Source organism: Hemiscyllium ocellatum (genome assembly GCF_020745735.1).
Source record: "Hemiscyllium ocellatum isolate sHemOce1 chromosome 27 unlocalized genomic scaffold, sHemOce1.pat.X.cur. SUPER_27_unloc_38, whole genome shotgun sequence".
Classification (NCBI taxonomy): domain Eukaryota; kingdom Metazoa; phylum Chordata; class Chondrichthyes; order Orectolobiformes; family Hemiscylliidae; genus Hemiscyllium; species Hemiscyllium ocellatum.
Window position 1 is genome coordinate 185,375 of NW_026867507.1, and position 22,612 is coordinate 207,986.

Consider the following 22,612-nt stretch of genomic DNA (forward strand, 5'->3'; position numbering starts at 1 on the left):
CCAACAGTGGGTCTGGTTGAATCTCTGGGCATACTGATGGGCCATTCTCAGGAAGGTGTTAGCCCACAAGTCACGCCGGATTATTAAATATCTCGCGCTTTGTCCCTGTTTACCAGCAAGTCACAGTGTGATGGTCAGGCCGAGGGTGCTGATGCTGAGGCGAGCAGCTGGATCCATCCTCGGTGGGTGGAGTAGTGTCTTCTTCTCTCTCTGGTCCGTGTTCATTGGGTTGTGGAGCCCTCTTGCAGCGGGTGGCATATGTCCATTTGAGCCGTCCTTCCAGTTTCACAGCTGTCCAGGTTGTCAGCAGGATGAGGTACGGGCCTTTCCAACTCGGGAAGAGGGAGTCCTTTTCGAGTGATGTTATCATGATGTAGTCCCTGAGTTGGAACGGATGAATGGGCACTGATTGGGATGTGGGCAATGCAGCCCTGACCTGATCATGCGTAACACTAATGCTCCTGCTAAGGGCCTGGACACACTGCAGGGTCTCTTGTGTCAGTATCTGTGGAGAGTTTAGGAGGCCTGGTATTGGTGGGCATAGGTCACCCCATAAGCATCTCAAAACGGGTGAGCCCAGTCATGTGGTTTGCCTGCACAGGTATAGTATACAGGGCAAGTGGCAAGGCGTCTGGCCTGGTCAGTCCTGTGTCCTGGGTGATCTTGGTCAGTGTGGTTTTAAGGGTGCTATTCATCCGCTCGACCATTCCTGATGACTGAGGTTGGTAGGGGGTGTAGTGTCGCCATGGTATCCCTAGTGCCTCGCTAATGCTAGTCGTGAGCCTAGCAGTGAAGTTAGTCCCCCTGTCAATCTCTATGCTACCAGGAACTCCAAATCTGGGAATGACATCCTTTAGGAGGCATTGTACTACCGTGTGTGCATTGTCCTTTTCTTGTGGGAAATGCTTCCACCCATTAGGAGAACAAGTCTATGATGACCAGGATGTACTTGTAACCCTGTTTTTGGGGCATGTGTGTGAAGTTAACCTGTAAGAGGCTGAACGGTCCTTCAGGAACTGGCAGATGGTCATACTTGGCAACTGGCTTCCTGCATTGTTCTGCAGGCAGATGAGGCACTGTGATAGCAGGGCTTGGGCAGCAGCAGTGAATCCTGGTGCATACCAGGACTGAATCAGTATGCATCATGCCTTCTTGCCAGTGTGGTCAATGCCGTGGGCTGCTAGGGCCAGTGTGTGCTCTTGGACAAATGATGTGGCCATCAGGGTGTATTAGCAGGTTAAGCGAAGGAGATTGTGTGGCCCCACTGTGGGCCCAACTGTCCTTTCCCTGCTGTGGAGAAGTTTCTTGAGTAGCTCGCACTGCCTCCATGGGCTCAGGGAATACTGGGGTCTTCGCTATTCTGGGATCCTGCAGGATGTAGATGGTGGGGTGCAGTGCGACTTCCGGGCTGCTGTGTCAGCTGAGGCATTCCGGAGGGTGACCGGGTCAGTGGCAGAGGTATGGGCACGGCATTTGATAATTACTAGGGCTGAGGGTAACAGGACTGCTACCAGGAGGTTAGATATCAATGCAGAGTGTTGTAGTGGCCTCCCTGCTGAAATGATGAAGTCTGCCTGTTTCCAGAATGTGCCGAAATCGTGAATGACTCCGAAGGCATATCTGGAGTCAGGATCAATGTTTGCTGTGTGTCCTTTAGCAATGACACAAGCCCGAATGAGCACAAACAGCACCACAGCTTGTGCAGATGTGCCCCATCTGGCAGTGCAGCTAACTCTAGGACTGAGAAAGGAGTGCAGATGGCATACCCTGCCGGTGTGCAGTGGTCTGAGGGCCTGAAGGAGGAGCCATCTGTATCGAGTATGAGGTCAGGGTTGTCTAGAGGTGTTTCAGAGCGGTCAAGGTGCGGGGTGACGACCTGCTGGACAAGGTCTAAACAGTCGTGGTCATCCGTAATGGTGGTCAGAGTTAGTGGGAGTAGGGTGGCGGGGTTCGGGGCAGGGGCACATTGTAGGGACAGGTTGGCTTTAGGTAGTAAAGTGACCCCACAGCCAGTTCTCTGTATGGCAATGGAATGTTGCTGCTGGAAATCGAGTAATATGGTTACAATGATGTTAATTGGAAAACAGTTATCAGAGGAATGTCCTAATTCTCTACACAAAGCAACATTCTGACAGTATCGATGGATCATTTCTCTTTGCAGGGAGGTGCTAATGTCTCCTCTGAAGTGGTGAGTTGCTTCCATTATCCTGTCCTGGGAGTAGTGCTCTTGCTGGTGCCTCTCTGTCTGACCTGTCCTTTGTGTGGCTTTGGTGTTGCTGGGTTGTGAAGCTGCCCTCGGGGCTTTGGGATAGCGGTGGTGCTCTGTCATTGTTAGTGGGTGCTTGAAGTGTACAGGTATTCCCTTGTCTGCGAGTCCTGCCTAGTTTCACTTGTCAGCCTGCTTGGTCCCTGCTGAGGCATTCTGGGTGTTTTGGTACAGTTTGGCCAATTGTGGGCCTATTGTGGGTTGCCAGGGTGGCAGAACTTTCCTCACATACAATTACCAGGAATATTTGGAATCCTAGAGAGATGTTGCATGCCTTGGACTATTCCCAGAAAGTGAATGAACTATCAAGATTCATGTAGATATTCGTGGGAACTCTTGCAGGGATGTAAAGAAACATAGATTTACAATTAAGGCTATACATCCCATTCTGCTAACTTAATCCAGTTAATTGGTAATTTTTATTTGTTTCAAAATGTGAAAAATTAACGAAGAGTTCTCTCAGTTAATCACTGGGTATTCAAATGTCTCTTCAGAATTAAAGATCATAACAAAACTGGGTGTCATTGTGGGATGTTGAATCTGTAGTATGTGTTTGGTAAAATTTGGATGAACAATATTTCAAAGTGAATTTTATCATGTTAAGCACTAACACTTTCTGGAGAGGACAGATTTGCCCTTGTGTGTTTTGCAACACTTATCCAAGCTTAGTTCTCTCGACTAAGCAGACAGGTTGATGCTAGAGTTGAGAGCTGTGGCAAAACGTCAGAAATAATGTAGGCAGGAACACAACAATTATGGTTAGAAAGTTAGCCAAAACAATAAAAACAGGTAGGAAAGTTTTGTCAGCTTTTCTTAAAAAACGTTAACAAGTAAGTGTTGGTTCTGCAGAAAATGAGTCTGGGGATTCAGTAACGGAGGATAAAGAGATGGCAGATGAATTGGAAAGAGCTAGAATTTGACTTCACTCGAGAGGATAAAAGTAACACCCTGGAACTAGCTGTAAATCAGGAATTGAAAGGAGGGAGGAACTGAAAAAATTACAATTACTAGGGAAGTAGTACTGAGTAAATTGTTGGAACTACGAGCTGACAAGTCTGATTTCATCCTCGACACTGAAAGACAAACTAGCCAGTGAAATATTTAATGTATTGGTTTTAATTTTCCAAATCTCATTAGTTTCAGGGTCGTTTCTTTAGATTAGAAAAGTCCTTTCGTGAGACCGAGAACAGGAAACTGCAGACCGTTTAACTTAACATATGTCGTAGGGAAAATGTTCAAAGCTATTATTAAAGATATTATGATAGGGCACTTGTATAAGTTCAAGGTAATCAGGCAACGTAAATGTGTTTTTGTCAATGAGAAATAATGTTGTAATAATTTTTTTGAAGAACGGCCTCTCCGCACTGCGACTGAGCTGATGAACCTCCAGTGCCGACAGGGAATGGAATCCCTTCCCTCAGTGTCGACATTTCCACAACTTCTCCGCAGTTCTGGTGACTTTTTGACTCTGTGTTTCAAATGAACAACTGAAAGTGTGATCACACTCAGGAAACGTGTACAGTCACTCCCTCCTGCGAATAGTGTAATGTTTCTTCAGTCTGTGTAACTGGTTAAAGCTCCTTCCCACAGTCAGCTCACGGGGAGACCCTCTCAGTCAGTGTAACTGGTTAAAGCTCTGCCCAGTCAGCTCACGGGGAGACTGTCTCAACAAGGAGAAAAGACATGCAAAAGTTGAGCAGCGAGACAAAATGCAAAAGCAATAAAATGTCGAACCACAGGGGAAAAAATATTGTGACTCTACTCCTTTTCTTCTTTTTGGCATTTGGACACTTAAAATCTGTCAGTAACACCCGCATCTTAAAAGAACATACTGCGCATGTTTTCTGGTGTCAGCAAAACACCGGGTATGCTCATCACAGTCCGCCAAAATAGGCACGCGATCTTCTTTTGATTGACCAATAGGAAGTACTGGAGGACCGGAAGGAGTCTAGTCCTCCCGCCAATCAGAGTCACCCCATTGTCTGAATGCGGAAGTTTGACCATGAGCTTCTGAAGCTGCTGCTGTTTCTCTGAAAGAAGATCGAGCTTCACCCCAGAACCCCACTTCCTTCCTCTGTCCAATATCTGTGAGTACAGGTCACTGTTTTCTCGCCGCCTTTTCCATTTTTTAAAAAATTCAGGGTTTCAATTGACTTGCAGCAACTTAAAGGAAAGGGAATGAATCGGGGTGGGAACAGACTCTGGAAACGTTGCTGCACGTCTGTGTCGCAATTGACGAAATAGACAGGCAGGAGGCTGGAAGAACAGAACAAGCCAGGTAACATCAGGAGGTGGAGAAGTCACGTGTAACCCTTCTTCAGGATTGGGGATGGGTGTAGCGGTGTCCTGGGGGCTGGGTGGTGAAGTGGGGATAGGTGAAGACAGGTGGAGGGTCCGACTTGGTGGGTCAATGGGAGGAATAAATCTGGTTGATGACAGGGAGGAGTAGAAATGAGGGGGAGGGGCTGAGAAGGGATTCGAGGGGGATGGGAAGTGAGATTATTTGAGACTGGAGAACTCAATGTTGAGTCCTCTGGGCTGGAGGCTGCCCAGACGGAGGATGAGGTGTTGTTACTTCAATTTGCTGTTTGGTTCATTGTGGCAATGGAGGAGGCCTAAGATAGTCTTTTCAGAAAGGGAGTGGGAAGGGGAATTAAAATGTGTGGTGACTGGGAGGTCCCGTCAACCTCTGTGAACCTGTCTGCGAAGCTTGGCAAACCGTTCCCAACTTTATGCTCGGTCTCCCCAACATAGAGAAGATCACAATTGGAAAATACGTGAGAAGTAGAATACAACAATGTGAAGTTGTAGCCTTTGCTGTGGTGGGGGGTGGGGGGGGGGGGGGGGGGGGGGGGAAGCAGAAAGGAATTGTATTATTTAAATGGTGATATACTGAGATGTGGAGAAAGTGAGATCTGCAGATGCTGGAGATTAAAGTCAGTAAGTGTGGCGCTGGAAAAGCACAGCAGGCCAGACAGCATCCGAGAGGCAGGATAGTCGATGTTTTGGGCCCAAGGGAATAGGGAATGATATGTGGATGTAGAAAGGGGGCTCAGTGTCTTTCTACACCAGTCACTGCCAGTTGTCAGACAGGTGCAGCAAGCAATCAGCAAAGCAAGTGGTATATTAACAAGAGGAATTGAGTTCAGAAGTGGGGATGTCTTCCTGCAGTTAGGGGGTCATTGAATATATTCAAGGCTGAGTTCATCTGATTTTTTGAGCAACAATGAAGTGGATGTTTATGGGGGAAAGCAAGAAAATGTTTTTAAGACCAGTAGAGAACAGTTACAGTCACACAGCACATGAACAGACCTTTCAGTCCAACTAGTCCATGCTGACTGTATTCACAAACTAATCTAGTCCTACTTGCCAGTGTTTGGCCCATATCCCTCCAAACCTTTCCTATTCATGTACTTAACCAAATGTCTTTTAAAAGTAACTATACCGGCATCCACCTTCCTCTGGACATTCATCCCACACGTGAACCACGTGTTTTTTTTAAAAAGTTGCCCCTCAAGTCTTTTCAAAACCTTTCTCCTCTCACTTTTCACAATTTGCTGCGTAATCCTGAAACTCCCACCTGAGGGAAATGACACCTGCCATTCACCTCATGTATACCTCTCATGATTTTATAAACCTCTGTACGGTCACCTCTCAACTTCCTGTGCTCCAGTGAAGAAAGTCCCAGCTTATCCACCTAGATTTTGGTAGATTCATATCCAGTTATGGTCTGTTCAATGCTGGTCCAGGTTCGAAAGACCAATTGGCCAACTCCTGCTCCCAATTCTCACGCTCTGTGTCCAAAGTTAAAAATCATACAATACAGGGTCATAGTCCGACAGGTTTATTTGGGAGCACTAGCTTTTAGAGCGCTGCTCCTTCATCAAATGGTTGTGAAGAATAAGATTGTAAGACACAGAATTTATAGCAAAGGTTTACAGTGTGATGTAACTGAAATTATATATTAAAAAAGACCTGGATTGTTTGTTAAGTCTCTCATCTTTGAGAACTGAAACCAACATGGTCATTCTTTCATATGTGAATAGCAAAATTTTTTTAAAAAAGTTACATTCCCAATTGGTGTCACATCGTCCCAGATAATGTATTGAAGGTGTGAGTTTCCCTGTGTGAGGCTGTCTGAACCACAATGGTCAGACTGATTCTAATTTTAAAAAATGGATTAACAGAATCTTACCTGGATTCATGCAGTTTTGTGTCCAGGACAGCAAGAGACCATCAGATATAGGAGCAGAAATTAGGCCTTTCGGCCCATTGGGTCTGCTCATACCATTCGATCGTGGCTATTAAGTTTCTTATCTGTGTTCTCCTGCTTTTTCCCCATAAGTCTCGATCCCCTTGATACTCAAGGACCTATCTATCTCGTCTTAAATATCCTCAGTGATCTGGCCTCCACAGCCTTCTGTGGCAGTTAATTCTATAGATTCATTACTCTCTGGCTGAAGACATTTCTCCTTATCTCCAATGTGAAGGGTCTTCCCTTTACTCTAAGACTGTGCCTTGAGCCTTAGTCTCTCCTCCCAATGGAAAGATCTTCCCAACGTCCACTCTGTCCAGGCCGTTCAGTATTCCGTATGTTTCAATTAGATCTCCCCTGAGTATAGGCCTGTTAATCAGCATCACCTAGACCCTTCAGGATGAGATACAACAGGGATTAGGCTCAACAAAGTGAGAAGGGAAGGAGAGTGTGTGGGATGGAGACTTTTAGCTTTGAGGGAATAAGAGAGGAAGCAGAATTGACTATAAATTAGAATTGATTGGATGGACCAGTGGGCTGAGGAGTGGCAGATGGAGTTTAATTTAGAGAAATGTGAGGTTTTGCATTTTGGTCAAACAATCCAAACAGGACTGGTACAGTGAAGGAGAGTGTTGCAGAACAAAGAGACCTAGGAGTGCAGGTTTATAGTTCCTTGAAAGTGGAGTCGCAGGTAGACAGGATAGTGAAGAAGGTGTTTGGTATGCTTTCCTTTATTGGTCAGAGCATTGAGTATAGGCGTTGGGAAGTCATGTTGTGGCTGTACGTTGGTTAGGCCTCTTTTGGAATAGTACGTCCAGTTCTGGTCTCCCTGCTTGAGGAAAGAACTTTCAAACTTTGAGAGGGGTCGGAAAAGATTTACAAGGCTGTTGTGAGGCTTGGAGGGTTTGAACTACAGGGAAAGGCTGATTAGGTATGGGATATTTTTCCCGGAGCATCAGAGGCTGAGGGCAGCCTTATTGAGGTTTATAACAGGCATGGATAGGGTGCATATCCAAGGTCTTTTCCCCAGGGTCAGGGAGGCCAAAACTAGAGGGCATATGTTTGAGGTGAGAGGGGAATGATTTGAATGGGACCTGAGGAGCAATTGTTTTCACGCAGAGGGTGGTGCATGTATGGAATGAACTGCTAGAGGAAGTGGTGAGGCTGATATAATTATATTTAAAATGCACCTAGTTGGATACATGAACAGGAACCATAAGAGCCACATGCTGGCAAATGGGACTAGATTAATTTTGGATATCTGTTTGGCACAGACGAGTTTGACCAAAGGGTCTGTTTCCGTTCTGTATGACTCTAATTGTCTTGGTGAAAGCAGAAGTGTGATTGTGAAGACTGAACTTTCAAAGCAGCTTTCGTGATTAGACTAGATTACTTACAGTGTGGAAACAGGCCCTTTGGCCCAACAAGTCCGCATCGACCCACCGAAGTGCACGCAACCAGACCCGTTCCCTTGCACCTAGCACTATGGGCAATTTAGCATTTTGAATTCACCTAACCTGCACATTTTTGGACTGTGGGAGGAAACCGGAGCACCTGGAGGAAACCCACGCAGACATGGGGAGAATATGCAAACTCCACACAGTCAGTCGCCTGAGGCGAGAATTGAATCTGGGTCTCTGGCGCTGTGAGGCAGCAGTGCTGCCCACTGTGCCACTGTGCTGCCCACTGTGCCACCATGCCACCCATAGATGTTTCATAGATGTTTTGCTCTTCCTAGGAGCAGAAGAAATCTTGCATTTGTGAGAGAGCAACTGAGTGAGTGTGCACATTTGGGATTTTGGTGGAAAGTGGGAATTCATTGCACTGTGGGGATCAAGCCCTCCCTATCCAGTCATTTCAGCTGGTGGATGAGACTCAGCAGTTCATGCAGGCAGTCAATCCAGGTAATATTTTTTAAATTCCTGCTTTGGAAATAGAACCAGTCTGACTCCAGATTGGGATACTGACAAACTCTAGCCTCATCCCTTTAATGCATTGTCTGAGCTGAGATGTCACCTTTTGTTATAAAGCCTTATGTTAGCTTGAGAGGGTGCCTTACAGGAAGTTCTGTGATTTACATATTTATGATACCTGTAATCCATTGTAAAAGATGAAAGACTTAACAATCCAGGTTTGTTCAATATATCATTTCAGTGGCAGGACACAAATGTCTTTCCATAAATTCTGTGCCTTATGGTCTTATTCTCCACAACCACCTGATGAAGGAGCAGTGGGATGATGCTTTCAATTTTGTGAACTAACAAAAGAAAAGGGTGTTCCACAGAAAGTAGAATAGCTTGTTCTGAATTTCTACCCTGCACTGACAGTGATGACTTTTGTAATCTCTTTTTACAGAGTATTTGAAGATCTGAAGATGCAAGTCTCAATGAACAGATGAAGGCCTGATGCCTGAAATGTTGACTCTCCTGCTTCTCATGCTGCCTGACCCACTGTGCTTTTACAGCGCAACACTTTTTGACACTGACTCTCCCGCGTCTACAGTCCTTATTTTCACGTCAATATCTGACAGTCACTCAATTGATCAGGACAGCCACGATTTTTGACTATAATTCTGTGAGAAGGAGCAAACCTTTTTGGTTCCTGTTTGAGTAAGTTTTCATTATCAGTGGGCCTGGATGAGAGACCCAACTGTTGCTGCCCACTGAATGTGGAGCCTGAAACTGTTATACGGCCTGGAAAGAGGAATTCCCAGCAGTGAGGGGAAGTACATGCGTTTGATTGTAGCTGAAGCTTCGGACATGGAGAAACCGTGGAAGTGTGATAACTGTGGGAAAGGCTTCCGTACTCCGTCTGACCTGGAGATTCATCAGCGCGTCCACACGGGGGAGAGGCCGTTCTCCTGTCCTAAGTGCGGGAAGGGCTTTACCCAGGTCTCTGCCCTGCTTAGGCACCAGCGGATCCACACGGGGGAGAGGCCTTTCAGTTGCCCCGAGTGTGGGAAGGCCTTCAGCAATTCCTCCACCTTGCAGACCCACCGACGAGTCCATACGGGAGAAGGGCCCTTCAGCTGTCCCGAGTGTGGGAAGGCCTTCAGCTATTCCTACCACCTGCTGAGGCACCAGCGGGTCCACACGGGGGAGAGGCCTTTCAGCTGCCCCGAGTGTGGGAAGGCCTTCAGCAATTCCTCCACCTTGCTGACCCACCGGCGAATCCATACGGGAGAGAGGCCCTTCAGTTGTCCTGAGTGCGGGAAGGCCTTCAGCAATTCCTCCACCTTGCTGACCCACCGGCGAGTCCATACGGGAGAAGAGCCCTTCAACTGTCCCGAGTGTGGGAAGGCCTTCAGCTATTCCTCCCACCTGCTGAGGCACCAGCGGATCCACACGGGGGAGAGGCCTTTCACTTGCCCCGAGTGTGGGAAGGCCTTCAGCAATTCCTTCACCTTGCTGACCCACCGGCGAGTCCATACGGGAGAGCGGCCCTTCAGTTGTCCTGAGTGCGGGAAGGCCTTCAGTTATTCCTCCGCCCTGCTGAGGCACCAGCGGGTCCACACAGGGGAGAAGCCCTTCAGCTGTCCTGAGTGTGGGAAGGCCTTCACCCGCTCCTCCAACCTCCGGAACCACCAGCGACTTCATATGCCATCGCAGGGAGACTGACAGCGACTGCCGAGTGCCATTATCGACTGGACTATCCACCCAGTTCTGGGATCTGTTGGGTTTGAATCTCATCGCGGCAGATGGTGGAATTGGAATTCGGTCAGAATCTAATGATGAAACCATTTTCTGGTGTTGGGTGGGGGAGAAAACCCCAATCTGATTCACTCACGCCCTTTTTAGGGAAGGAAACTGCTGTTGTGGGAAAGGATTCACTCAGTCGTCCCAGCTGCATCCTTTACCCGGTCTGGCCTACACATGACTCCAGACCCACAGCAGTCTGTTTCACTCCACACTGCCCCCGTTCCCGGCCCCACGGGTTAAGGCTGTACCAAGGATCCAATTACCAGGAATAAAGAGTGCTGACCAAGAGTAAAGAAAATGGGGTGGGGTGGAGGGAGGGGGAGTTTGTGCGCTTTGACCTTGAGTTGTTTAAAAAGCAGCTGCTTTCTCTCCCCCTTTTTGCTGGGGGAGATCTGAAGCTGTAACAAAATTGGGTCACAATAAAGATTACCTGAACTTACTGTCAGGCTCAGACTATCATTGAAAGCTTTGAGCTCCAGATGGTCTTTGATTTAAAGCTGCTCATTTCTTCCAGCCTCCTGCACTAAGTTTCTAATGTCGTGTAGCAGATGGAGCAGTGAATGATTTGCTCATATCGTTAGAACTTGTAAATTTTTAAGGAGTACCGGTACTGCATCGTTTCATCAACATTGTAAAGGTTACTGGCAGCACTGGGCGGTTTGCGCTCTGTTCACTAGTAACTCTTATCTTTAAAATTTGAGAATAGCTAAAATTATATATTCCAAAACATCATTGAAGTCTCAACGCATTTCAATTTTTAAAAAGAGCTGCTGAAATCTTTCTGAAACTTGCACTGGAATATGTGCAGTTAGGCCACAGCTCAGGACAGGCTGGAAGGGGTGAATGACCTATTCCTCATTTTGTGAAATTGGTTTCGACTAAGTAGACGTAGAGTCCTAGAGTTGTAGAGCCGGAAACAAACCCCTCAGTCCATATCTTAAATGAATCTAGTGACCCATTTGCCTGCATTTGGCCTATGTTCATCTGTACCCTTCCTATTCATATCCCCTTCCAGATGCCTTTTAAATGTTGTAATTGTACCAGTCTCCACCACTTCTGCTGGCAGTACATTCCATACACGCACCACCCCCTGCGTGAAAATATTGCCCCTCAGGTCCCTTTCCCCACTCACCTTCAACCTATGCCCCTTCAGTGCTGGACTCCCCTACCTGGGGAAAGACCTTGGACGTTCACCCTATCCATGCCCCTTACAAATGTCTATAATTTTGAGGAGGAGAAAATGAGGACTGCATATACTAGACATCATTTTCCACCCCCCACCCCACTTTATCCAAGTCCCATGCCTTCAACTCAGCACCACCCTCCTGACCTGTCCATCAACTTTTCAATCTATCAGCTCCACCCACTTCTCCAACCTATCCATCGCCAAACCGTTACTACCCGATGCCTGGAGGAGGAACGCCTCATATTCTGCCTTGCGACCCTGCAACCACACAGGATAAATTGTGGATTTCAACAGTTTCCTCACCTCCCCCACTTTATCCCAGTCCCAAGCCTCCAACTCTGCACTGCCCTTCTGACATGTCCATCATTTTTCCTATCTATCTGCACCATAACCCCCTCCGAACTATCATCTTGCCCCCCCTCCTCCCCCCCACCACCATCTCTCACATACACACACCTTCATGTACCTATGGCATTCTCAGCTACCTTCTCCCCCAACCCCACCCACTTCCCATTTATCTCTCAGCACCCCCGCCCACAAACTTCGTTCCTGATGAAGGGCTGATGCCAAAACGTCAATTCGTCTGCTCCATGGCTGCTGCCTGACCTGATATGGTTTTCCAGCACCCCACACTCTCGGCATAATTTTAAGGTAATTGGAGGAAGGTTTCGGGGAGATGTCAGAATAGGTTCTTACTCAGATAGTGGTGGCTATGTGAAATGCACTGTCAACAGTGGTAGTAGAGTCAGATATATTAGGGACATTTAATCGACTCTTGGATAGGTACATGAAAGTTAGTACAATAAGTGGTATGTAGGTCAGTCTGATTTTAGACTAGGATAAAGGGCCGGTACTGTGCTATGTACCTAAGTGGAGTCAAAAGTTTTGTTTTATCAGCAGTACAGTCAGATCCGAGCAAACGAGGACATGCAGGTCATACTGCGCTTAGACAGAGTGAGGCGTACAGGGTTACAGCTGCACAGGAGGTGCACAGAAGCACGGTCAACATTAGATTTCAAATTGGAGAGCTCCATTCAGCAGGCTAATAATGGCAGGGAAGAAGCTATTCTTGAACCTGTTGGTACATGTGTTCAAGCTTCTGTATCTTCTGCCTGACAGAGGATGGTGTGGGAGATCATTCCCAGGGTGGGAGGGGTCTTTGAGGTTGGCAGCCTTTCCACGACAACGAGAAGTGTAGATGGATTCCATGGATGGTAGGTTGGCTTCTGTGATGGACCGTGCTGTGCACACAACCTTCTGTAGTTTCTTCTGGTCCTGGGCAGAGCAGTTGCCGTAGCAGGGCGAGATGCAACCAGATACATGGCTTTCTATGGTGTATCTGTAAATGTTGGTGAGTGTCATCATGGACGTGCCGAATTTCTTAAGCATCTTGAAGAAGAAAAGGCGTTGTTGTGCCTTCTTGACCATTGCATGGGTGGGTTTAGATATTTAGCTGCTCATTTCTCATTCTTACTAATTCCTTTACTTGATGCAGTCACACAGTCAGTTTCATACCTTGTGCTAATCTTTTCTGAAGGTCTTCTTCAGAAGGATAAAATATTACGAGGGGCAAAGGTAGTGTACATACATAATATGAAATCTTTAAACTTGAATTCATTTTTAAGAGCAGAACAATGCATTTATGGTAAAAATGGGTAAATTTAACAGGGTTTTAGGAAGGGTGAGAGTGGGAAGTATGTGGAGGTGCATGTTAAAACAGGACCGAGTCTGCATGGCTTTGACAAGAGAAGGTCATGTCTGACAAATCTATTAGGATTCTTTAAGCAGGTAATGAGTAAGTTAGACAAAGGGAGAGCCAATGGACGTGAGCGATTTGGATTTCCAGAAGGCCTTTGACAAGGTGCCGTGCGGGAGGTTGCTAAGTAAGGTAAGAGTCCCTGGTGTAGGAGCAAGGTGCTGGCACGGATCGAGGATTGACTGACTGGCAGAAGGTAGAGAGTTGGCATAAAGGGGTCTTTGGAGTTCCAAAGGGGTCCATGCTGAGAATGCTTGGACAGGCCAGGAGAATGGTCAGAGAAGGGGCAGATCGAATACAATGTGGTAAAGTCTGAGGTTATGCACTTTGGTGGGAAGACCAGAAACAGAGACTGTTTTCAAAATGGGAAAGGCTTCGGAAATGTGAAACAGAAAGGGATTGGGGAATCCCAGCTCAGGGGGAGAATTGTACCATTCATTCGGGGTGGTGTGGAAAGGATCGTACCATTGAGACTTGGGAGAATTGTACCCTTAATGTCTGTGGGGGAGTAAAGGATTATACCATTCAGAGGGGGACGATTGTATTATTCGAAGGTGGAGGGGCAAAAGGAAAGGGGAGGATTGTACCATTCACATCACGGGGTGTGGATTGTACCATTCACAGGGAGAATTATTTATTTTTATATTTCAGAATTTCCAGGATACAGGACATATGCCAATTTTACCCACCAGAAATCGACTGAAACTGGGTGCACTAAAAAAATCCAGCAGGAACATTATCAGTAAAAAGGTCCAGTTTCGGTCATAGCAGTTATAGCCTTCTAGAGTCACACCGCACAGAAACAGACACTTCAGTTCAACTCATCCATGCCGACCAGATGTTCCAATCTGGCCCAGTCCCAAGTTCCAGCATTTGCTCCTTATTCCTCTAAATCCGAACTATTCATCTAGACACCTTTTAAATGTTGTAATTGTACCCACCTCCACCACTACCTCTGGCTGCACATTCCATACACGCTCTACCTTCTGCGTTAAAACGTTGCCCCTTAGTTCCTTTTTAAATCGTTCCCCCTCTCATCTTAAACTTATGCCTTCTAGTTTTGGACTCCTCCACCTTGGGGGAACATACCTTGGCTATTCGCCCTATCCGTGATTCTCATGATTTTATAAACCCCTCAGGTCACCCCTCAGCCACCTCCACTCCAGAGAGAACAGCCCCAGCCTAGTCAACCTCTCTCTGTAGCTCAAATCCTCCAACCCTGGCAACATCTTTGTAAATCTTTTCTGAAGCCTTTCAAGTTTCACAACATCCTTCCAAGAGGAAGGATGCCGGAATTGTACACTTCTTCCAAAAGTGGCCGAAACATTCTCCTGTACAGCCACAACATGACCTCTCAAATCCTATACTCAATACTCTGACCAATAAAAAAAAGTATATCAAACACCTTCTTCACTATCCTATCTACCTGCAACTCCACTTTCAAAGAGCTGTGAACCTGCACTCCAAGGTCTCTTTTGTTCAACAACACTCCCTGAACCTTACCATTAAGTGTAGATGTGCTGCTCTGATTTGTTTTTCCAAAATGCAGCACCTCGCATTCATCAAAATTAAACTCCATCTACCACTCCTCAGCCCATTGGTACATCTGATCAAGATCCCATTGTAATCTGAGGTAACCTTCCTCATTGTTCACTGCACCTCCAATTTTGGTGTCATCAGCAAACCTACTAACTACACATCCTATGTTCACATCCAAGTCATTTGCATAAAAAATACAAAAAGTAGTGGACCTAGCACCGATCGTTGTGGCACTCCACTGGTCATAAGCCTCCAGTTTCAAAAATAAACCTCCACTACCTTCTTCTAACTTTGAGCCAATTCTGTATCCAAATGTCTAGTTCTCTCTGTATTCCATAAGATCTAACCTTGCTAACATGTCTCCCTCGGGGAACCTTGTCAAACACCTTACTGAAGTCCATATAGATCACGTCCATTGCTGCCCTCATCAATCTTCTTTGTTACTTCTTCAAAGCACTCAATCAAGTTTGTGAGACATGATTTCCCATGCACAAAGCCATGCCGCCTATCCCTAATCAGTCCTTGCCTTTCCGAATATGTGTAAATCCTGTCTCTCAGGTTTCACTCCAACAACCTGCCCACCACCGATGTCAGGTTCCCTGGCTTTTCCTTATCAACGTTCTTAAATAGTGGTACCACGTTAACCAACCTCCAGTTTTCCGTCACCTCTCCTGTGACTATCAATGATGCAAATATTTCAGCAAGGGGCCCAACAATCACTTCCCGTAGCCTCCCACAGAGTTCTCAGGTACATCTGATCAGGTCCTTGAGATTTACCCATCTTCATGTTTCAAGATATCCAGCACCACTTCCTCTGTAATATGGACATTTTTCAAGATGTTATAATCTATTTCCCTACATTTTATATTTTTCATGTCCTTCTTCAGAGTAAACATTGATGCAAAATACTCGCTTTGTATCTCTCCATCTCCTGTAGTTCCACACATTGACTGCCTTGCTCATCTTTGGTGTGCCCTATTCTCTCCCTAGTGGCCCTTTTGTCCTTAATGTATTTGTAAAAACCCTTTGGGTTCTCCTTAACCCTATTTGTCAAAGTTATCTCATATCCAGTTTTTGTCCTCCTGACTTCCCTTTTAAGTATACTCATACTACCTTTATACTCTTCTAAGGATTCACACAATGTATCCTGTCTATACCTGACATATGCTTCCTTCTTTTTCTTCACCAAATACTCAATTTCTCCAGTCATCCAACATTCCCTACACCTACCAGACATTCCTTTCACCCTAACAGGAATATACTGTCTCTGGACTCTCTTTATCTCATTTCTGAAGGCTTCCCATTTTCCAGCCGTCTCTTTACCTGCAAACATCTGCCACCAAACAGCTTTGGAAAATTCTTGCCTATTACGTTAAAACGAGACATTCGCCAATTTAGAATTTCAACTTTTAGATCTGGTCTATCCTTTTCCATCACTATTTTAAAATTAATGTAATTATGGTCGCTGGCCCCAAAGTGCACCCCCACTGACACCTCAGTCAGCTGTCCTGCCTTATTTCCCAAGAGTAGGTCAAGTTTTGCACCTTCTCCATAGGTATATCCACATACTAAATCAGAAATCTTTATTGAACACGCTTAACAAATTCGTCTCCATCTAAACCCTTAAACCTAGGGCAGTCCTGTTGGAAAGTTAAATCCCCTACCATAACCATATAAGGGGAAATGAGTTTAAAACTGGGCACAATCCTCCAGGTGCAGTTTCAGGAATGCTATGTTTGGTTGCAGCAACACTTCCTTCCCTTTATGTTCTATTTCTTTAGCAATAAAAGTGAATGCTGCATTCACTTACTTTCTTATCTACTGTACCTGCATGCTAGTTTTCTGTGACTCATTAATGAGGATACCCAGATCTCTCTGCACCAGATCATCCCAAACCCTCTATTAGAAAAAAGGTTGCTTTGCTGTGTTTTTTTGACCAAAATGCATGACCTCACACTTATCCACCTTAAACTCCATATGCCACATTTTGACCCACTCTCCTAACCTATCTAGATCCATTTGAAAGGTTTGTATTTCCTCATTGCAACTTACCATCCTGTCTATTTATGTGTCATCCACAAATTTGGCAAATGAGCCTTTTATCCCTGTATCCATGTCACTAATGTAGATTGTAAATAGCTGGGGTCCAAGGACCCAACCCTGTGCACCTCACTAGTTACATCTTGCCATCCAGAAAAAAAGTCATCAATTCAGACTGTCTGTCTTCTGCCCATCAGCCAGTCACCTATCCAAGCTGATAAATCGCCCCATGTCCCACATGATCTAACCTTGCAAATTAATGCTTTGAGTGGCACTTTAGCAAATGCCTTCTGAAAAGCCAGATATATTACATCTACATGATCCCTATTATCCACTTGTTACATCTATGAAGAACTTAGTCAAATCTGATTTGCCCATCATAAAACCATGCTGACTCTGATAGATAGAGTTTTGACTTTTCAAACGTCCTGATATTGCTTCCTTGATAATTGACGCTAACACCTTCCCAACAACAGATGTTAAACTAACTGGTCTGCAACTTTTCACATATTGCCTGTCTCCCTTTCTGAATACAGGCATTACATTAGCATTTTTCCAATCCACTGGAACCATAATATCCTAAGATATAGGAGCAGAAATGAAGCCATTCAATCATGGCTGAAACGTTTCTAACTCCATTCTCCCGCTTTCTCCCCGTGTCCTTTGATCACCTTGACAATCAAGAACCTGCCTATCTCTGTATTAAATAAACTTAATGAATCTTTCTCATGTCCAGGGAATTTTGGAATATTGTAACTAATGAATCCACAATCTCCACCGTCACTTCCTTTAGTACCCTAGGAGGGTAGGCCATCAGGCCCAGGGGATTTGTTTGCACTCAATCCTAATAGTGTACCTATCGACGTTGATTGTTTAAGTTCTACCTTTTGTCTAGCCTTTGACTTGCTCATTCCAATACGAACGGTCCTGCTGTCCTCCAACGTGAAAACTGAGGAAAAGTATTGATTTAGCAGCTCTGTCATTTCAGTGTTCCCCTTATTAACTCACCTGGTTCATCTTCCAAGGAACCAACATTTACTTTAGCGACTCTGTTCCCTTTGGCATACCCTTTTGATATTTTATACTAGGCTTCTTTCGTAATTTACCTTACCTATTTCTATTCATTTTTAAAAATCCCTTTGTTTGTGTCTGGAAGTTTCCCGATGTTTCAGCTTTCCAAAGGTCTGGAGTAACATTCCTGAACAGGCTGAAAATTAAAAAGTAACTCACCTTTCAGGAGGCTGGGGGCGGGGAAAACCAACCCCCATTGTCCCCTATTGGTTGGAGGGCTCCCCAACCACGCCCCCTCTGATGGTGATGACGTTGTCTGGACCACGCCCCCTGCGTGTTGGCGCATGTGCAGTGTAGGTCCCGCGGCCGGACCGAGACAGTGTGACTGAGTGTGGGAGAGGAATGGCGCCGGCGGCTGAAGGAACAAGAACAGAAACCGCTGGAAAAGCTGAGCAGGTCCGGCAGCTCGTGTTGAGAGAAATGTGAGGACGTGTTTCGGGTCCGGGGACCCTTCTTCAGAACAGGACCAGGTTTCAGAAACATCCCGGGGAGGTCGCCAGGTCCGAGCGCCAAGACCTGGCTCCTGCCCCCGGGGAGAGGAGACAGTGAGACAGGGTAGGATTGGGAACCGCGGGAGGAGGGAGACTGGGGAGTTTATAAACTCCTAGGGGGAGGCCGCAGGCCGCGAATAAAAGCCCCACAGGCCCAGTGTTTACTTCACCGGGGAAGGAGCTCTCGGGTTGCCCGGGCAACCAGCCGCCATCTTTGTGAGGGTCAGGCACATGTTGTCTTGGGGCGGGGAGCGCGGGCGGCCATCTTGGTGAGGGCACCATCAACTGTCATTTCCGGGAGAGAATTCCAACCTCGTGGCAGCCCCGGCCTTGGCTGAGCTTCATTCCCCACACAGTGTAGTGATGTGCAGGTTAGGGGGGCTCAGCCATGCTAAATTACTGATTAATGCCCATGGTCTGGTTAGTGTATGTTGACCATGCTAATTTACCCGCAGTGTCCAGAGATGTGCAGGTTAGAGTGGACTGGCCGAGGTAAGTGTATCCATAGTGTTCGGGGTTCTGCAGGTTAGGGTGAAGGTCTGGACCCCCGAGATCGGTCAAAAGAATCACTGGGAGCTGAATGAAATAAGGCAGCCTAGCACAGATTTGTCCAGCAACACAGGTTAAAAACTTTATGTTCCGTGGCAAAATTACACAATTACATTTGAAAATTACTCATTATTTTTGAGACAGCACAGCCTTAATGACAAGAAAAGACCAATAAAATGTGATAAGGTGACATGATTGACAGCAGGTTAGTCCAATGATATTTCCTGGGAAACAGATTGTTTTACGTGCAAAATCATCCCATGTTTGCTAGTTCAAGAATAGTTCGAATACCAAATTACTTATGATTCACATTATACAAACTCCATTGTTCTCTTTTATTTCTAAATCCAACCAACTCAGCAAAGCAACAATTCAAGTTCAATGTCAAATCATAACCTGAAGCCATTTTGTTATATTATTTTAAAATATTATTTAAAATTGAAATGCCATTTTGTGGTTAATAAAAACCTACATACACCTGTTGCTCCTAACAACAGCCTAAATTCAAATTTTAAATCCTGATCTCAATAAAGCAGCAGTTGTCTCATTACCCAAAAGGGTGAGACCACAAATGATATAATTACGGTTTTGATGGCTAATAACTCCTGAAAATCCTTCTACAAAAAAAGGTCACTGAGAGCTGCATATTCCAAAGTGTGCTATTCCTGTTTTGTAGAGCTTTTGGATTCTTCCATTCTGTGCAAAACTCAGGGAGGACTATGTTCCTACAGTTACAGCACGAGGAGTACTTACTTTATTCAAAATAATAACCAAGTTTAGTGTAGGTAAGGGAGGGACCTTGCAAATAAGAGGCATGCCTATCTTTGTGACTTCCTTGAGGCTGTTCAATAGATGGGTCTTTCGGTAAGAGATGCGGTTATTGTCCCAGAACAGTTCCACCAATCCCATAATTGGGAAGACATTGGTGCCATGTTGGGTCAAAAAGTCTTTTGCTGAAGTCAGCACATAACAGACCACTTCATCCCTGCCAAATATTCTGTTGTGTCTTTGAAGAAACAAATTGTAACCGAAAGATAACATTTCCCTATTTTCTCTTTTGCAGTGTGACCTATTTGGATAGGGCAAGGCTTACCAGGGTTGCCCACAGCACAACTGGTATCAAACTGGCACACAACACCTTTACAGGGTAAAGACCGTTTAGACTTGTTCTGTAAATGAACTGTTCAAGCTCTGACCACTGCAATAGTCATTCTTGGTAATGTTCAATCTCCCAGCATTTGGATGGGTATATGAATAGGAAGGGTTTGGAGGGATATGGGCCGAGTGCTGGCAGGTGGGACTAGATTGGGTTGGGTTATCTGGTCAGCATGGCCGGGTTGGACCGAAGGATCTGTTTCTATGTTGTACATCTCTGTGACTCTATAAATGGGTGATCTAATTGTTCGTTCACAACAGTAAGTAAACATCCTTCAACATCCATCTTTTGAAGACCATTCAGGCTCATAGAAACTTCAATCAAATCACCCCTTGCTATTCCAAACTCTGGTTGAAAGTCAGACCTGCCTGACTAATGATTTCCCATAAGACAGTCTGTTCATTGTGGGTGTCAATCCAGTTTACCTTCTGTGAATTGCCTTTTATGCATTTTCATTCTTCCTTAGGTAAGGATATCAAAACTGAGCACCGTGTTCAAGATGTAGTCCCACCAATGCTCTGTAACTGAGGCATAATCTCCTTACATTTATGTCATTGGCCTTTCTAATCACTTGCTGCGCTTGCATTCTAACTTGTGACTTATTTGCAAGGCCCCTGGATCCCTCTGCATCTCAGAATTATGCGGTTGTTCTCCAAATAGGTAATAAATTGCATTTTACCATATTGTACACCACTTGCAAGAGTTTTGCTTATTTATTTAACCAATCTAACAATCTGCATCCTTGATATGTCATCCCCACAATGTACTTCTCAATCTATTTTTGTGTTTCCTGCAAATGTAACCACATACCTTTGATCCCCTCCTGTAAGTCATCTATATAATTGTAAAAAGTTGAGGAGCCAGCAGAGATGCCTGTTGGAACCCCACCATACTTTCAAATATGCAACCAATTTGACAAAAGAACCATTCTTGCATATCCTGTTTTCTGCCAGTCAGTTGATGTTCTATAATATACTTTACACCATGAGCTCCTCTGTGCAATTTGCTTTTCTTGAAAACATGTCAAACACCTTTAGGATATTCAAGTTCAGTATATCCACAGGCTTCAATTTCCATACTCTTCCAAAGAATTCCTTTAGGACGGCATGGTAGCACAGTGGCTCCCTCTCACGGCCAGAGACACCTGTTTGATTTCAGCCTTGAGTCGACTATCTGTTTGGAGTTTGTATGTTGTGTCTATGTCTTTGTGAGTTTCCACTGGGGGCTCCACAGTCCAAAGATGTGTAGGTTGGGTGAATTAGCCATGCTGGATTGTGTAATGTCCTTGGATGTACAAGCTAGGTGAGTTAGCCATGCTAAATGCAGGGTTACCGGAGTAGGGTGGCAGTCTGGATCTGGGTGGGATGCACTTGAGGGTTGGTGCAGGACTTGATCGACCAAATGGTCTCTTTCCGCACTCTCGGAATTCTATGAATAAATTGGTGAAACAGCATTTTGTTTTCATATTAGCATGCTGATTCTTTTCAATTACCACGAGTTTTTTGACATGGTGGTTATAATCTCCTTAATTGATTCAAAAACAAACGTTTAATTGCCATTGACTCAAGGGATTCATTTTCCATGATGTATCTTTCCCTTCTAGAACAGAAGTATTAAATATGTTACTCTCCAGTCTGAGGAAAATTTGCCTGATCTAATAAATCTTGGAAGATTAACATTAATGCAAATATGAACTCATTAGCCACCTTTTAAAATTCTATGATGAAGTCCACCTGTACCCAGAGATTTGCCAGCCCATAGCACTATCAGTTCGCTCAATAGCATTTATCTAATGATTCTCATTTCACCGAACTCCTTTGTTTGTTCAACCTATGGGGTTAAAGGCAGGATTCTTGACAGTGTGGTGGAACAGAGGGATCTTGGAGTCCAAGTCCATAGATCGCTCAAAGTTGCCACCCAGGTTGATAAGGTTGTTACAGAGGTGTACAGTATGTTGGCTTTCATTAGCAGGGAGATTGAGCTTAAGAGCTGCAAGGTTATGTTGCAGCTGTATGGAGTACTGGTTAGATCACACTTGGAATATTGTGTTCACTTTTAGTCACCTAATTTTAGGGAAGATGTGTAGGGAAAATTTCCAGAGGAAATATCACAGAAGCGCTTCACAGGAGGCTCCCAAGCACTGAGGATGTCACCTAGACAGGGGACGAAACGTCTGCAACACCCATTCCCAGCTCGGCGAACAGAACCACAACAGGAAGATGTGTAAGCTGAGAGAGGGCACAGAGGAGATTTACCTCGATGCTGCCTGGAATGGAGGATATGTCTTAGGTTGAGGGAGCTAGGGCCTTTCTCATTGGAACAAAGAAGGATGAGAGGTGACTTTATAGAGGTATACAAGATGTTGAGAGGCATAGATAGAATGAATAGCTAGAGACTTTTTCCCCAGGTCAGAAATGTCTGTCATGACGGGGCATAATTTTAAGGTAATTGGAAGAAGGTTTAGGGGAGATGTCAGAGGGAGGTTTTTTACTCAGAATGATGAGTGCATGGAATGCACTTCCAGGGTTGGAATGAGAGTCAGATACATTTAAGGACATTTAAGCGACTACTGAACAAGCACATGGACAGCAGTAAATTGAGGGGT

The 22,612-nt window shown here is 45.3% G+C and overlaps 1 protein-coding gene and 1 long non-coding RNA gene across 3 annotated transcripts; both read left to right on the forward strand.

Moving 5' to 3' along the window:
- The first annotated feature begins 4,216 nt into the window (after positions 1-4,216).
- Positions 4,217-10,650, forward strand: LOC132808228 (zinc finger protein 239-like). 2 transcript variants are annotated; one of them, XM_060822054.1, is made up of 3 exons: positions 4,217-4,353; positions 8,260-8,425; positions 8,877-10,650. In XM_060822054.1, the coding sequence occupies exon 3, from the start codon at positions 9,188-9,190 to the stop codon at positions 10,136-10,138; it is 951 nt and encodes a 316-aa protein (XP_060678037.1). In that variant the 5' UTR covers positions 4,217-4,353; positions 8,260-8,425; positions 8,877-9,187; the 3' UTR covers positions 10,139-10,650. The 2 variants fall into 2 exon arrangements, with proteins under 2 accessions (XP_060678037.1, XP_060678036.1); XM_060822053.1 differs by lacking the exon at positions 8,260-8,425.
- A 7,449-nt stretch (positions 10,651-18,099) lies between these two features.
- On the forward strand, positions 18,100-20,695 carry LOC132808227 (uncharacterized). Its single transcript, XR_009642052.1, has 3 exons — positions 18,100-18,233; positions 19,915-19,998; positions 20,474-20,695. It is a non-coding gene; the product is annotated as an uncharacterized LOC132808227 (long non-coding RNA).
- Positions 20,696-22,612: the final 1,917 nt, after the last annotated feature.